At 44.3% G+C, this 16,846-nt stretch overlaps 5 protein-coding genes across 8 annotated transcripts; 3 read left to right on the forward strand and 2 right to left on the reverse strand.

Moving 5' to 3' along the window:
- Positions 1-720: 720 nt before the first annotated feature.
- On the reverse strand, positions 721-9,227 carry LOC108046599 (glutamic acid-rich protein). Of its 3 annotated transcripts, none has more exons than XM_017126412.2 (2): positions 9,107-9,227; positions 721-1,156 (listed from the first exon to the last, which is right to left on the reverse strand). In XM_017126412.2, the coding sequence occupies exon 2, from the start codon at positions 1,154-1,156 to the stop codon at positions 725-727; it is 432 nt and encodes a 143-aa protein (XP_016981901.2). In that variant the 5' UTR covers positions 9,107-9,227; the 3' UTR covers positions 721-724. The 3 variants fall into 3 exon arrangements, with proteins under 3 accessions (XP_016981901.2, XP_016981902.2, XP_016981900.2); XM_017126413.2 differs by lacking the exon at positions 9,107-9,227 and adding an exon at positions 1,327-1,387; XM_017126411.2 differs by lacking the exon at positions 9,107-9,227 and adding an exon at positions 1,217-1,368.
- Positions 1,663-3,379, forward strand: LOC108046597 (E3 ubiquitin-protein transferase MAEA). The gene has a single exon (XM_017126409.2). The coding sequence runs from the start codon at positions 1,779-1,781 to the stop codon at positions 2,961-2,963; it is 1,185 nt and encodes a 394-aa protein (XP_016981898.1). The 5' UTR covers positions 1,663-1,778; the 3' UTR covers positions 2,964-3,379.
- On the forward strand, positions 3,491-5,262 carry LOC108046598 (ras-related protein Rab-13). Its single transcript, XM_017126410.2, has 4 exons — positions 3,491-3,803; positions 4,271-4,563; positions 4,624-4,737; positions 4,817-5,262. The coding sequence occupies exons 1-4, from the start codon at positions 3,680-3,682 to the stop codon at positions 4,925-4,927; spliced, it is 642 nt and encodes a 213-aa protein (XP_016981899.1). The 5' UTR covers positions 3,491-3,679; the 3' UTR covers positions 4,928-5,262.
- Positions 7,688-11,091, forward strand: LOC108046600 (serine/threonine-protein kinase Nek8). Its single transcript, XM_017126414.2, has 9 exons — positions 7,688-8,379; positions 8,443-8,581; positions 8,639-8,922; positions 9,116-9,289; positions 9,339-9,848; positions 10,096-10,264; positions 10,318-10,503; positions 10,557-10,789; positions 10,863-11,091. Exons 1-9 carry the CDS (start codon positions 7,688-7,690, stop codon positions 11,005-11,007), a joined length of 2,532 nt encoding a protein of 843 aa, XP_016981903.2. The 3' UTR covers positions 11,008-11,091.
- Positions 11,057-16,166, reverse strand: LOC108046596 (SAFB-like transcription modulator). Of its 2 annotated transcripts, XM_017126406.2 has the most exons (9): positions 15,900-16,166; positions 15,313-15,792; positions 15,223-15,250; positions 14,881-14,995; positions 14,736-14,782; positions 12,739-13,789; positions 12,248-12,397; positions 11,686-12,111; positions 11,057-11,614 (listed from the first exon to the last, which is right to left on the reverse strand). In XM_017126406.2, exons 1-9 carry the CDS (start codon positions 16,017-16,019, stop codon positions 11,242-11,244), a joined length of 2,790 nt encoding a protein of 929 aa, XP_016981895.1. In that variant the 5' UTR covers positions 16,020-16,166; the 3' UTR covers positions 11,057-11,241. The 2 variants fall into 2 exon arrangements, with proteins under 2 accessions (XP_016981895.1, XP_016981897.1); XM_017126408.1 differs by lacking the exons at positions 11,057-11,614; positions 11,686-12,111; positions 12,739-13,789 and having other exon boundaries at positions 12,254-12,397.
- Between the last annotated feature and the right edge of the window lie 680 nt (positions 16,167-16,846).

Consider the following 16,846-nt stretch of genomic DNA (forward strand, 5'->3'; position numbering starts at 1 on the left):
GAACTTCTGTTCAAACAAAATGTTTATTTGTTTGTTTTCGCGCTTAATGGCGGCACGTGTCTCGAATTTACTCAAACGAGTAACTTCCGTTCTCGTGAATGAAAAATTACTTACCAGAGTCGCAACATTGAGCCCAGAACTTGGGTTTTCATGGATTTTCAATTTTCGCACCTACACTTGTTCGCCGAACCTGGGACTACCTAATCTATAACTAATTATAAGAGCTATTTGAGCGTGGGCGAAAGTCAATGTACCATAAAAGGAGGTTAATTCCATGCAATTTTGCATGGCGTCCGTGATTACTTTTCCTTCGAGCAGACGTATTAATTACAAAGCGGAATACATTAGTTCAACTCTCTAACTCCAACCAAGAGTAGTGCTAATTACAAGAAATTAGAGTGAGCCGATTTGTTTGTCGAAAAAGGAATTAGAAAACCATAAGTACATTCTTTAAAGCTTTCTTGACAAACAGCAGTTGTTTTTAAAATTAAAAGTTTTATTTTAGTTTATCTGCATTTTCATAAAGTATATGAATAATTTCTTACTTTTGAATGTACTTTTATTTATATCTTATGTTGGATCTATCAAGCTGTGATACAAAACCTACAAATATCTGTCGGATGTGGAAGTATGACGTTTAGGAAACTTAAAAATATTTTAGTTTCTTATAAAAAACCTTTTTTTGTATTTTTCAAAAGATTTTTTGATTAAACGTATAGGTGCTTTAGGACTCGGTGACTTTGGGATCAACGTATTTATTATATAATAATTTGATAACTTCAATCTTTTGGGTCATTTTTGAAGGCATTGCACGCTCGAGTTTCCTCAATACTTCTTCTTTTGATTTTCGCTCTTCGAGTTCTTCCTTCTTTTTATCTCGATATCTTTGTTGTCTGATCCGATCGATTTCCCTCTTAGTTTTAAGGACCTTCTTGTTTTTTTTTACGACTTCTTTTAGTTTCCTTCGGTATATCCTACTCCTTTCGGCTTCCCTGGCACGATACTCCTCGAACTTGATCGGATCCTTTTTGATTTTCTCCCGGTAGCGTTTGGAATTGTCCTTGGAGCCTTTAGCGGTTTTTGTTTTGAAGACTTCTTTACATAGCCTAGGTTTTTGTTTGGCGTTATCCTTCGTCCTTCTAGTTGCTGTGCCCATCTAGATTGTTTTAAATGATTAGAGTTATTATGTATGAATTTTACCAAAAAAAATTAGTACAGTTTTCTTTGGATCTATAAGCGGTCGGGTAAATCTGTTTTTATTTTGCGTCTCCTTGAATTTATATACTAGTTAAGGAATTAAGTTCTATATTGTTGTTGATGTTTTACTTTCAGAGTGTAATAACATTGTTTTTGTTTACATTCTCAATCAGCTGTTATACGTTAACAGAACAGTAATGGCATACTGTCCATTTTTGTGGGCGTTGCCAGTCGACCGGAGACATTTTAGCGGGACAAATTATACCAAAATATGGCTTAAATCTTATAATTAGATTATAAGAAACACATTTCAAATTGATTTTTGATGCTAATTATATACATTAGGTAAAACCACTTTGTGTTTAATATTATAATTTTGTTTTTAACACAGAGCTAAAGATTAGTTAGCGGAAAACAAGGCTAACAGTACAGCTCTGTCCGCTCGATAAGCTGACTGCAGGCGGTCTGGCAGCCCTGGCCCACAAAAGCAAAACAAAGCAAGGCAAAAAGAAAAGAAAACGCAATTGCGTCTCAAACGAGAGGATAAAACCAATTTGCATCGCATCCAAACAAAATCGAAAATGTCGGAGATCAAGGCGTTGGAGCACGCCACTTTGAAAGTGCCATACGAGATGCTGAACAAGCGCTTCCGCTCGGCGCAGAAGATCATCGACCGCGAGGTGGACCAGGTGACCAACGTATCGCGGCAGGTGGAGAAGGCCCTGGAGGCGGAGGAGGGCCCAATCCTGGCGGAGGTGACCAAGCTGGTGGACAACGTGGCCCAGAAGCTGCAGGTGCTGAAGCGTAAGGCCGAGGAGAGCATCAACGACGAGCTGAGCGTCACACAGATCTGCAAGCGCAAGCTGGAGCACCTGAAGGGCATCACTCCGCCGAACAGCGTGACTGGCGACCTGTGGCAAGGATCCGTGGACCAGTGGAAGCGCATCCGACTGGACCGCTTGGTCATCGAGCATCTACTTCGCATGGGCTATTATGAAACGGCCGAAGAGTTGGCCGCCAAGTCCGATGTGCGCCACCTGACCAATCTAGACATTTTTCAAACGTCGCGCGAAGTCGAAGACGACCTGGCCAGCCACAGCACCACCAAATGCGTGCTGTGGTGCATCGACAACAAATCCAAGCTGCGCAAAATTAACTCGACCATAGAGTTCAGCTTGCGGGTGCAAGAGTTCATAGAGCTGGTGCGCCAGAATCAGCGCTTCGAAGCAGTGAAGCACTCACGTCGGTACTTCCCCGCCTACGAGAAGACTCAGCTGAACGAGATTTGCCATGTCATGGCTCTGCTGGCCTATCCCGCCGATTCCCAGGCAGACCACTACCGCAAGTACATGGATCCCCAGCGCTGGCAGAAGCTGGTGCTGGACTTCCGCCACGAGAACTACCGCCTATTCCAGCTATCCAGCACGTCCGTGTTTTCGGCGGCCGTGCAGGCTGGTCTATCGGCCCTGAAGACGCCCCACTGCTATGCCCAGACCTGCCGCAACCTCAACTGCCCCGTCTGCCAGGAGGATCTCAACCGCATCGCTCTCAAGTTGCCATACTCGCACTGCGTGCAGAGCCGTCTCATTTGCCGGGTGACGGGCCTGCCGCTGAACGAGCACAATCAGCCGATGATGCTGCCCAACGGACAGATCTTTGGCCAGATGGCTCTGCCGGACATCACCAAAGAAGACGGCACCGTGACCTGTCCGGTGACCAACACCAAGTTCTCCAACCCCAAGGTCGAAAAGGTCTTTGTGATGTAAGCGGCGCGGGACTCGACTTCCTCTTCCTACCCAACCGCACTAAGTTAAGCAAGGAACGACTCTATTTTTGAACATGTAACTCCATATCTATTGTGTACACCTATGTCTAATATTATTAATAAGCCAGACAGCGCCCGCGAACGCCCCCGATTTGAATTCCGATTTCGATTGTTCGACGGTAGAATGCTGCTGCTGCTGCGCGTGCGCAGGTCTATTGATTAGTTGACTCCACTCCGCATCCACGGGCTGGCTTGTTTCGCAGTCAGTGCTTCGAGGCTGATTCACGCGAACGGCGTAATTCGAATCCACCTCCGAAGTGACGCACTATGCACACCTAACACCACTCATATATTACTTTAAAATACGAATCAAATAAAGGTTAAATCGAACGACTTATGCCAGAAGTCACTTGTCAATTAGCGTGAATTCCAAACTGTTTTGCTGTGTGAACTGTGAAAATTTACAACAAATCCGTGTGACGCCGCTGCAACTCGAGTTGGAACAGCTGCGAGCAGCAACAAACAAGCCAGGCCAGCGGATACATAAACAAGCTGTAGTCCGCTGCAACCCCTCGGAGCCAAACCGAACCACCACCACCACTACTTGCACCACCCAACCACCAATAACAACAACGGCAGCCCATCTGTAACTGAAAACCTCCGCAGTTAATATTACTATTCCCACTCCCATCGAAGTCATCCGCCAGCTACGTCAACATGGCACTGGACTTTGTGGCCACCTATAAGGTACTGGTACTGGGCGACTCCAACGTGGGCAAGACCTGCATCGTTCACAGATATTGCGACGAGAAGTACTACGACACATACATCTCCACCATAGGTAAGTGGTCTCAATCAGCGCACAGCAGCAGCCGAATTAATAACATTTTAAGATTTGGTTTGAATTAAAGTCGACACTATCTGATAAGAGTTAAATATAACTCATTTTCTTGCAATACATTTAACTCATCCAGAAGTTCGATTACAAATTTTTTCCGATTCTGAAAGCATCCCTTAGTTAGTTAATTAGTCAACTAGTTCAAACATATTCCATGGATACCTAAAATTACTAGAATATTTTACAGAGATTGCTCTGATTCCGAAATGATTAAAATAAAGGTTGCTTTCGCTTATAAAATGATAAATAAAATATTCAGTATTATAAGTTAATACCATAGTTACTGATAGTAAATGCAAAAAAAAGGAGTGTTTTAAGTTATGTCCATGCCAAAGATGTATCTGCTGATGTAATGTATGCCTAAGTATATGTAGAACATCCTACTATCATCCCATTTTATCTTCCCCCAGGCATAGACTTCAAGCAGAAGCTGATTAACCTCGATGGCGTGCCCATAAAGCTGCAAATCTGGGACACGGCAGGACAGGAGCGATTCCGGACACTGACTACGGCGTACTACCGAGGAGCCATGGGCATCCTGCTCATGTACGACGTGACCAACCTGGAGAGCTACAACAACCTGTCCTACTGGTTGCGCAACATCCAGGAAAACGCTTCTCCGGACGTGGTCAAGGTGCTGGCGGGCAACAAATGCGAGTGCTCCGCCACCCAGCGCATGGTGGACAAGGAAAGGGGCGAAAAGGTAAGTCACCGGTCAATAAGTTAGCACCACTTATGTATAATAACCCTAAACTTTTGTCAGATCGCCGAAAACTTCGATATGCCCTTTTTCGAGGTGTCGTGCAAGTCGAACATAAATATCGAGGATGCATTTCTATCACTGGCCCGCAAAATTCGAGAGCAAAGAGAGCGGCGGGTAAGTAGTTTGGGATTTGTTTATGAAAGTTTCATAAATAATATTTGTTTACAACTACTATTTATTGATAATCCGCCAGGGGGACAACTTTGACAACGACGAGAGCAAAGACAAGAAATCACCTGGCTCCAATGGCCTCGGAACCTTCAGTTTGGGCAGTCTTTCCGGCGAGAACCGCTGCACCTGCTAAATAATCGTCGATGGATTACGATGCGATCGCAACCGCAAACCGCAAAAACCTGAACAAGCTGTCCAAAGCTATTGAGCGTTGTAGCATTGTAGCAGTGTAGCCAAGTTCGTGAATAGGCCTCGTTTTAAATGCAACCACTTGAGGGGCTGCCTGCATTGCATTATATGTAAAGCGTTCAGATTGTGCATTTTAAGTACACTTAGTCCAAGAGAAGATAGCATAAATATTTTAGCATATTCCTGCAAATACATAACGGTCGATTATACATGCATATTGTCTCGATTCCAATAATTATAATCTAATGCTAAATACATTTATACTCGTAAGAAAACAAATCATGGTCTTATTTATTGGGGGACGTATGATTATTCTATTTTTTTCGTTTCTACACAATGTACCATGGACTTATAAATACATTGATAACAATAATTTATTTGTGCTCCACATTTGAAAATATGTATATAATGTGGCATCTTTTTGGAGAGACCCAACCTGCCATTGAAACCATTGATTGTTTTCGAAGGAAAAGGTATACGAACGAATATACATATTGTACATATACTTGTTTGGCTTATTTCAGTTTTGATAAGATCACTTTTTCTTTTTGTAGCTCAGTCTAAATTTTGATTTTAAATATACTAAGCTAAAAATCATTTAGTAAGTTGCTGTCGCTCACAATGAACGCTTGGAAATTTCGGGATCGTATTCCTGCTGGCCCAGGGCCTGATTTTGGGTGTCGCATCGGTATCCGTGCATATTAACTATATTCCCCGTCTACCCAAGTCATGGGCCACACCCGCTGGACAGCCAAAACCAAGAACTTAATCTATCCACTGGTGTTATAGCTATGTATTTCAAACACTTGAATAAATAAAAACTCATCGAACCAGTTTATATTGCTTTTTGTGTCATTTTTTTTGAGATTCCTAACCTGCGGGATCGAAAACCTTTTGATTGTTGGGCAGCACGATCCCCGAATGAATACCCAAATATATTTAATATATTCTTCCTATATTTATATAGGAGCTGACGTTTTTTAAATCCTCATGTCCCTAAGATTAAATACAAATGAAAAAAATAGTTTTCTACATTATATAAAATGTAAAAACCATATAAGATTATTTTCGAATGATAAGATCAGTTTTTCTTTTTGTAGCTCAGTCTAAAGGTTGCTTGTAAATATACTAAGCTAAAAATCATTTAGTAAGTTACTGTCGCTCGCAATGAACGCTTGGAAATTTTTCTATATTTTTCTACCTATACTCCGACACCCAAGTCATGGGCCACACGCATAAGAGAGATATTATTGAAAACTTAACCTATCTATACTGGTGTTATTAAACCTTTAACTAAATAAAAAATTCATCGAACCATTTTTGATTGCCAAAATACACTTTTTCATTTCCAGAAGAACAACGCTCAAAGCAGCAAAATCTTTTATATTCTCATTGAATGACATCGCTGAATAAAAATGAATTTAAAAACTTTTCAAAAATAAATAATTAAAACCAAAAACTGTTTTTTGACATTCTGTCAATTCAATTCAACTGAAAGTTTTATTGAACCATTTATTATTGCCCAGATCGCTATTTAAAATAATTTCTTACTTTAATCCCTGTAATTAACATTGATTATTCGGAATCGTGGCACTGCAAATATTGTTCTTATTTCCTTTCCAATTCCTTATGCATTGATAAAAATAATTTATTTGTGCTCCACATTTTAATATATATAATGTGAAATTTTTTGGGAGCCCCGAATGAATAGCCAAATATATTTAATATATTCTTTCTATATTTATATAGGAGCTGACGTTTTTTAAATCCTCATGTCTCTTAAGATTAAATTATATAAAATATAAAAACCATATAAGAAAAAACCATTGATTATTTTCGAAAGAAAAGGTAGACGAACGAATGTACATATTGTACATATACTTGTTTGGCTTTTTAATTTTGATAAGATCAGTTTTTTCTTTTTGTAGCTCAGTCTAAAGGTTGCCTTTAAATATACTAAGCTAAAAATTATTTAGTAAGTTGCTGTCGCTCACAATGAACGCTTGGAAATTTTTCTTCTTTGGGATCGTATTCCTGCTGTTCCACGGACAGATCTTGGGTTTCGCTCAGGATTCCTGGCATCCTACCTATTCTACCGATCCTTCGACACCCAAGTCATGGGTCATACGCGCTGGACAGCCAAAATGAAGAACTTAACCTATCCACTGGTGTTTTTGTTATGAATTTCAAACATTTAAATAAATAATTCGTCGAATCAGTCTGGATTGCCAAAATACTTTTTCCAGAAGAACAAAGCTTAGAGCATCAAATTCACTTATAAACTCATTGTATAACATCGCTGAATAAAAATAAATGTAAAAACTTTTCAAAAATAAATAATTAAAACCTAAAACTGTTTTTGGGCATTCTGTCAATGCCCATCTAATAGTTTTATTGAATAGTTAGAAATGATTTCTCCCTCTACTTTAATCCCTGAAATTAACATCGATTATTCGGAACCGTGGCCCTGCAAATATTGTTCTTATTTCCATTCCAATTGCTTATGATGACATCCCCTGTCCGGGGTTGTCCAATTAGCGAACCCACTGATAACGTAGCCCACTCGCCATATCACCCACCACTTTACCTAGCAACCGCTTTGACCACAACTTCGATTCGAGCATGCCAAAGGACAATTATACAATAGACAGGACACGGTTCGATTCTGAACGTCCGAGACGAAGGTTGTGTCCGCTCGAAGGAGATGAAGAAGTTCCGCGCCAAGGCCAGCTCACTGCCCATTTTCAACGGTAGGATAACCGACGCCACCACTCTGACCACCAGTTCGCTGCAGTTGCCTTTGGGTCAGGTCCCATCGCGGAAACATTCCTCCAGGACCAGGGTCCTGCCCACGGTTTTTACCATTACGGACGGCACGACCGGAGCCGCCAGCACTTCCTTGGCGGAGGCCATGTCCAGCAGCAAGGCCCAGGTGCCCTCCTCGCGGCAGGATAATCTCCTCCAGCTCAGTGTTCCCCGGGAGGCGGCGATGGCAGGGGTGGCGGGGCCGGAATTGGCCAACTACGAGAAGGTACGAGTGGTGGGCCAAGGATCCTTTGGCATCGCCATTCTGTATCGACGGAAGTCCGACGGCCATCAGATCGTCTTCAAGCAGATTAACCTAAGTGAACTGACGCCTCCTGGTCGGGACTTGGCCATGAACGAGGTGGATGTCTTCTCTAAACTACATCATCCGAACATTGTCAGCTACCTGGGAAGCTTTATCAAGGACAACACTCTGCTCATCGAGATGGAGTACGCGGACGGAGGAACGTTGGCCCACATCATCGCCGAGCGACAGGGAAAGTCGCATTTTCCGGAACGCTATATAATAGCTGTGTTTGAGCAGATCTCCAGCGCCATAAACTATATGCACGCGGAAAACATCCTACATCGGTGGGGAGTACTAAAAACTATATTGTAGAGGGATACTATAATACATCTTTGATTTTCTTTCAGGGATCTGAAGACAGCGAATGTTTTTCTTAACAGAAGAGGTATCGTGAAGATCGGGGACTTTGGCATATCCAAAATAATGAACACCAAGATTCATGCCCAGACTGTTTTGGGCACACCCTACTATTTCAGTCCCGAGATGGTAAAGGATTCTCTCGATTAAAACCCACTTTATCTGACTTTTCGCATTGATTTCCAGTGCGAGGGCAAGGAGTACGATAACAAGAGTGACATTTGGGCTCTTGGTTGCATTCTGGGCGAGATGTGCTGCCTGAAAAAGACCTTCGCCGCCTCCAACCTTTCCGAGCTGGTCACCAAGATCATGGCAGGGAACTACACGCCCGTGCCATCGGGCTACACCTCCGGATTACGCAGCCTGATGTCTAACCTGCTCCAAGTGGAGGCCGCGCGGCGACCCACTGCCTCCGAGGTTTTGGTCTATTGGATACCGCTGATATTTCGCAGTTTTGGAAAAAATAAAGGGTATGGCTGAGATTTTTAGGAACATTTGGAGATTACTACTTTCCATTTTGTAATGTGAACATCATAGCTCTACATATTTTAAGCTTAAGAATTTGTTTAATCTAAATTTGAGTTCTGGAGTTTATCCAACTTAAATCAAATGTTTTTAATGTACAACTTAAATAATATAACTTAAAATCATTACCTCTCGCAGTTACTCCTATGAGGATGACGTGGGTGACATCAGTGGCAACCAGCTCACGGCTGCTGTCCCCGCCGCCGCCCACAGCAATGTGTCCATGGAGCTGGAACTGCCCACCGCCCAGACGGAGACCAAGCAGCTGATGAGCGCGGAGACGGCGGCTCCGCACGAGATCCTCGAGAAACGGTAATGGGTTAGTCCAGTCCGACGATCTAATCCAGATGCCCACCTGTAGATCCGTGCTATACCAGCTGAAGGCCTTCGGCACCTGCTTCAACATGGCGCCCATCCAGCTTCCGCCCAAGGCCGTCATCGTGGGCGTGGCCATGTCGGACTCCCACTTCGTGGTGGTCAACGAGGACGGATCGGCGTACGCCTGGGGCGAGGGCACCCACGGCCAGTTGGGCCTGACCGCCCTGGAGGCCTGGAAGCACTACCCCAGTCGCATGGAGAGCATGCGCAACTACCATGTGGTGGGCGCCTGTGCCGGCGAGGGCTTCACCATTCTCGTGACCCAGTCGGGCAGCCTGCTCAGCTGCGGAAGCAACGCCCACCTGGCTTTGGGGCAGGACGAGCAGCGCAACTACCACAGCCCCAAGCTGGTCGCCCGACTGGCGGATGTCCGGGTGGAGCAGGTGGCCGCCGGACTCCACCATGTGCTCGCCTTGAGCCGGGAGGGAGCGGTCTACGTGTGGGGCACCAGTGCCTGCGGAGCTCTTGGCCTGGGCAACTGCCAGCAACAGCAGTGAGTGTATGATCAACATAAAATTACATTTTTAAGATTAAAATACCGGAATGATTTATTTTTATATGAAGCAATATTTTAAAACCTCTCAAAAGGTAATAACTAGTTGAGACAGAAATTTCTATAGGTAACTTATTTTTTTTAATTTTTAACTGTGGCTGCTCGATAACAGTTATTTTATTTTTATTAATATTTATAACTCAACAATAATCGATTTTTTAAACATTTCTCCTCTTTATTCACTCAGGAAATTTCCCCAAAAAATTCTGCTCTCACATGTGAAAACCAAACCGTCCAAGATTTATTGTGGCCCTGATACATCCGCAGTGCTTTTTACCAATGGAGAACTGCATGTATGTGGAAGCAATGACTATAATAAACTGGGCTTCCAGCGTTCAGGGAAGATCACAGCTTTTGTAGGTAGTAAAATCCTAAATTTGTATCCTTACCTTACATTTATTCTCTGTAGAAAAAAGTCCAGCTCCCACACAAGGTGGTTCAGGCCTGCTTTTCGTCCACCCATTCGGTGTTTTTGGTGGAGGGCGGCTATGTCTACACCATGGGTCGAAATGCGGAGGGTCAGCGCGGAATCAGGCACTGCAACTCGGTGGATCATCCCACCCTGGTGGATTCCGTCAAGGCCCGATACATTGTGGTTGGTGAAACTCATCATAAGTATAGATTTTCCATTAAAATGATCTTCTGCAGAAGGCAAACTGCAGTGATCAGTGCACCATTGTGGCCTCGGAAGACAATATCATCACGGTTTGGGGCACTCGCAATGGTCTGCCCGGGATTGGATCGAGCAGCAGTGGCTTGGGGCTGGAGGTTTGCACACCCAACACGGAAATGGCGCTGGGGAACAACACAGCGGCCTTCACAAACTTTCTGGCTTCGGTGTACAAGTCCGAGTTGATTCTGGAACCGGTGGATATACTGGCGTAAGTTACCTTTTCTTAAATAAAAACTTTATTAATAGTTTTTAATAAATGTAACTACTTACATATCCTGCAGTCTCTATTCATCCAAGGAGCAGTGCGACCGAGGGTATTACGTCCAGGTTCACGATGTCTATCCTTTGGCTCACAGCGTTTTGGTGCTGGTGGATACGACCACGCCACTCATATCCTCCTACGAGGGCGACTACCCGCAGCTTTAGGTTTAATTAATCTAGCAAATTCAATATGATAATGCGCATATATGCCACATATTTTGGTAATACATTTATTGGTTTCCAAATGTAGTTTTAGAAGCTAAACATACAACTAAGGCGAACTAAAGTAAAAGCAGCGCATCTAGGCGCTGTGGGAGAAGTCATTCGGGTGGGGTCTTAAATAGGTATGTTGCGTGCTCTGATACCTAGTTCCAATTGCCTCTTGTGAAATGCACGCTCCTAATAGCGCGACACCGGTCCGCTATAGCGATCCTGGGCGGGGCGGCTGGCTCCGTACATGCCGCCAGCTCCGCCGGCTCCACTTTGGCCTTGATAGCCAGTGGAACGATCGTTGTAGCTGCGATCAAAGCGCCCAGGCACCGGGCGCCAGCTGTTGTCGTCGACAGTGGTAGACTTCTGCCACGAGTTGGTGCTATGCATATTCGAGGATATGCCGTTGTTGCTGTAGGACTTTATCTGGTTGCCACCGCCGCCACTGCTGCCCAGGTGGGAGCTTCCGCCGCCGGATGACGGGGCCCAGATGTTAACGCTGTTCGAGCTGCTGCCGTAGCCTCCGCCGCCGCCGCTGGAATTGTCATAGCGCTTGTTGCCCCTATAATTATCAGAATGAATTACCGTTAGAACAGTTTAAAGCTCGTTTAATGTCGGCTTTTAATCATTTACAGGCTGTGGGAGTCATCGCGTCTATAGTTCGAGGTGTTGCTGCGATCCGAATCGTTGTAACGTCCACCGCTGCCGCTGGTGTTGTTCTTGTGCACATAGGAACCGGCTCCACCGCTTGTGTTGTTCTTGTGCAGATACGAGCTGCTCGAACCGCCGCCGGCAGTACCCGAAAGTGGCAAGTGACGCACTTCCACTTCGCGCTTGTAGTCGTCGCGTTTGCTGGACGAGGAGCCGCTGTAGTCATTCGAGCGCTTGCTGGGTACGGCGGCATATTCGTCAACGGCACCACGCTTGGATCCGGACGAGGCGGTATAATCATTGCGCTTGTTGGCGTAGTCCAGGCGCTTGTTGGAGCTGGAGTAGTCATCCAGCACACGCTTGGTGGTCGAAGAGGATCCGTAGTCATCGTGCTTCTTGTCATAAGTGCTGTGTGTTAAAAACATAGTAAAAAAATGCATGTTTAAATTTAAGTACTAATAAACTAGATAGTAGGAAATAGAAAGCGGGAGGAGAATAACTAATTATTAAAAAAAAACCTGGGTAGAATGAATCCTTGGCTTACCTGCGGGAGCTGACTAAATTTGTGTCGAATCTGGGTGGAGGAGGGGCATCAAAAATAGCAGTGCGCTTACGATCGGAGACGTCTCCGTAGCGGTCGTCGGCGCGCTTGCTCACCCCGCGCTTGCCAGGATCGTCGCGAGACTCCATGATCCTGTTCGAGTAAATCGACAAGAGTGAGAGGAAGAAAGATGGAAGAGACAAAGGGAAATCAGTTAGTAAAGCAAATATGGGCAGATTGGGGCGAGGGGTAAGGGTCTCAGATTCAGAGTTTAGACTAGGATGCATTTGCCTATCAACGTTCCGCTTAAAAGCAATTTTAGTTGAAGAAACAACGTGGAGACTGCAACTTAACACACTAATCACAAGGACAAATGCTCTCCGAGAGAGTACAAAATAAATATATTCGTCTGTATATCTGTGTAGTCGCCTCAGCGTTGGCACGAGTGCAACGCATTACGCTCTGTTTTGATTGTTTTTTTTTTTTTAGCATACTTCATCTGTTGTCGCTTCAGCTCGAGGCGCTCCAGCTCGATTTTCTCTCGCTCCAGCTTCTGGCGCTCGCGCTCCATCCGCAATAGCTCGGCCTTCTCGCGTTCAAGCCGTTCCCGCTCGACGGCAAGCTTGCGCCGTTCCTCTTGCAGGCGCTCCTCCTCAATGCGCTGGCGCTCACGGAACTCCCGCCGGCGGCGCTCCTCCTCGCGCAGCTCGCGCTCCCGCTCCCTGAGGCGCTGGCGCTCGCGCTCCTCGCGTATCTTCTGGTAGGACAGCATCTCCCGCTGGCGCCGCTCACGCTCCCTCTGGCGCTGCTGGATTTCGCGGTCGACGTCGCGCGGATTGCGCCCCTGACGATGATCCTGACTGCCCTTGTTGCCAGCAGTGCCCGATCGCTCGCGATCGTGTCGCGGCCTATCCTGGCTGGCTGACGACTTGCCCCTGTCGTCGATGCGTCGCTGGTTGCGCTCCCTGTTGCCCTCCTTGCCATCACGCTTGGAATCGCCGCCAATCGACTTGTTGTCCCCGCCGCTGCCATCGCTGCCCTTCTTGTCGTCGCCTCCGTTGGCGTTGGAGCCCTTGCTGCTTCCGGATTTCTTGCCGCCGTCGTCTTCTTTCTTCTTGTTTCCAACGTCACCTGGGGTCTTGCCCTTGGCCTCCTTGTTCACGCTGCCGCCAATCTCGTTCTTGGTGCGCTCCACTGAAATGATGCGTCCATGCAACTCGGTGCGGTGCAGATGCTCGATACACCGCGAAGCGTCCGCCGAGGAGGACATGGTCACGTAGCCGTAGCAGCGGGTGCCTGGGGTACGTGTGTTGGTGACCACCTTGGCGCCGATCACCTTGCCAAACTTGGAGAAGTTCGCCTTGAGGTCGCTGGCACGGGTCAACGTGGACAGCCCGGAGACCCAGAGATTACGCGACAGCGTCGCCTGCTTGTTGTTCGAGTTGGAACCGCTACCATTGCCCGTAGTAGAACCGGATCCCGACTTGCTGCCACCGGCACTCGATGCAGTGGAGGATGCGGCACCAGCTGCTGCTGTCGATTTCTCTGCAAGTTCCATGTAAATAATAATATTGGAAGAGAGATATGGTCAGAGCTTTGAGTGGCTTTAACTGGTTAACTGTTTTGGTTTATGATACTTTTTTTTAAGGGAAGCATATTGTGAACGCACACATTTTGTAGCTGCTGCAGATGTTGGAGTTTAGAGCGCTATCGCAAGAATACCGACAAACGTCACCGGAGCTAAGAGAGTATGAATTTGATTGGGTTGCTGGTGAAGATCTGTCGCTGCTTTAGGCCTGCTTCTTGGTGGAGGGGGTCCAGGATAAAGAGAGGAATTATAAGAGGGAGTTTCCTGGTAAAGATTTAAAGTCCACAGCTTTAATCACCATCCAAGATGGAGCCCTCACTGCCTCCAGATAAGGAGCTGTACATTCTATATATCCAGGATCGTTGAGAGTGAACGAATCCGATTCAGGAGTGACCTGCGAAGAATAATACGTTTCTGCAAACTCCCAGCGACAGCAAAGAAAGGGGTCCTTCCATTTACTCGGCAAACGGAGATGTCCATCTACGCCCATTGAGTTTCTTTTAGAGTCCACTCAGTGTAGTATCTGCTTATATGCCTATTGCAGAGAAAGGCAAAAAACTCCATGGAGAACATCAGGATACATGCTGGATTAGTATAAAAGAAGTTTCCATTGAAGTAAACTGGAACAAACACTGATATATTAACTGCCTTCGCTGAATTTGATATGTCCATCGCCGCTCCTTCGCAAAAAAAGTAGCATCCTTGGTGGTTCCACGTCCCATGTCCAAGTCCCAACCAAATTCACACTCTCTTGCACAATATTTGAAACATGTTCCTCAATGGTTTTGCTCAACTTTCAAGTTCATCGACCTTATCTGGGTTCATGCTTGGCCCGTACATTCCCAACGCAAGACCTTTCGAACACACCGAATTTATCCATGCTAAAACCTTAACTTAAATTACCTTTATCATCCTTTTGATTTGATGATTTTCCAGACGACTTTTGATCGCTATTTTCCATAATAGATCGCGTGACAGAATACAAAGAGAAATAATAAAAAAGGAGTATAAAAATGAGTTTAACCACAGCAGCGTTAATATACTCTACCTAGAGTCCTTTTTGTCAGATGATTTGTCATCCCTTTTCTTAGAGCGAGCGCCCTCGTCATTTTTCTTGTCGGCATCCTTTGAGTTGGACTTATCGGATTTGGTGGCCGGTTTCACTGTGAATCATTATGCTTTATATTAGTCTATCGACTTAAAGCGTTCTAGCTCTGAAGCCCTCAATTAAATTATTTTTTATTAAAATAAAAAGAAGAATGTGATTTAAAAAACAAAAACTGATTTAATATGAATTCCTGTGGCAATCAATTTAAATAAATTTGCAGACTTCAAGTCAAGGGCATTTTGGTTGTGAAACCGGTAAGACTTAATTATATTCAATACTCACCAGATTTAATAGACTTGTCGTCAGGGGCCTGAAAATAATAAAAATTTTATTAGACATTCATTAATTTAAAGAACAGAAAATTACAATTACCTCATCGTGCAGCAGTTTCTGCTCGTCCTCACCGATGGTCAGATTGATGGACTCGTCGTTGTCCATGTTGCCGGTGTCCCCTGTGTTTTCCTCCTCCCCTTGGATGTCATTAATGGCTTCGTCGTCGCCATTGTTCTCCGTCTCATCCTGGGCGTCTCCTTCGGCCTCGCCATCGCCATTCTGATGCTCATCATCGTACTCATCCTCCTCGTCATCTTCATCGTCGTCATCAAGAATCACACACTCATCGTCCACGTCGCCCACTTGGTCAATCTCATGCCCATCATCGTCGGCATGGTGTGAGAAGTCGTTGCCGTTCTCAAAGTCATTCTGCTGCTCCTCCTCGTCAACGTCGAGAGGCTCCTCTTTAATGAGCACCTCGGACTGGGGCTCCTTCATGGGCATGGCGATCGGTTTCTTGCCCTTTAAACCCGGTACAATCAAGTGGGTTGCCGGGTCTAAGCCCTCCTCCTTGAAGGACTGGAAAGTGGTTACACCCAGTTTTTAGACACGGTAATTGCACAATGATCTCTATCTCCAGCGGAACTGGAGCGTTAATAAAGTTATGTGTGTGTATGTGTATGTACCTTTTCCAGACGGTCGATGAGCACCGCTTTTGGTCCCACCGTCTCCAATTTGCGTTTTTCCAATTCACATTTTAGGTCGCACACGCGCAACTCTGCGATTTTCTTTCCTGCCTCGGGCATTATTAATTATTAACAATCACTGGGTCACTTTCCGATTGCTTATTTACAACTTATTTGCTTTTAAAACCGAAAATATATTCAATAATCTTTTCTTCCGTCTAGAAAACGTGTGAAAATTTGCTGTCAAGATTCACTGATACACACACAAAACAGGGTTGTCATGTTATCGAAAATGGCGAACGTAGACTTATCTGGTATTTAAAATACCAAATCCGCTTAAAATATTTATTATTTTAAAATATATCGGATTAATCGGGAACCGCCTTAAACTAAGAACATACAGAACTTCAAGGAACACAGACATTTTAGGTAAAAATAATGATAATTTGATATATAGTTATTTAATATACAACAAAGACTGCACCATTGATAATTTGAGTAACGAAAATTGAGAAATAATACAATAAAACAAAATAATGCTTAATTTTAAAAAGAAAAATTCAATAATAAAACGAACATTAAAAATGTCTGTACAATATTTTTCCTTTATTTTTTTTTCGTTTTGAATTATTTTTAGTTTAAGCTACAATGAAAACCTAACATTTTACTTTATTATTTTCCAAGATTACTATGCCGGCTGCGTATTTAGACTTTTCGGCACACTAAAAATAAATTTCATTTAATGCAAAAAAAGGACTGTACCAATAATAATTTTTTTAACGAAAATTGAGAAATAAAATTTTGCTTATAAAGAAAAATTCCTTAAAAAAACTAATATTAAAAAACGTCTGTGCAATAGTAACACTCTCTCTTCCTTTTTTTGTAAGGAACTATTTTTAGTTTAAACTAAAACGGAAACCTAACATTTTACATTACTAATTTTCAAG

The sequence above is a fragment of the Drosophila rhopaloa genome, unplaced genomic scaffold, assembly GCF_018152115.1.
Source record: "Drosophila rhopaloa isolate 14029-0021.01 unplaced genomic scaffold, ASM1815211v1 contig_167, whole genome shotgun sequence".
Classification (NCBI taxonomy): Eukaryota; Metazoa; Arthropoda; class Insecta; order Diptera; family Drosophilidae; genus Drosophila; species Drosophila rhopaloa.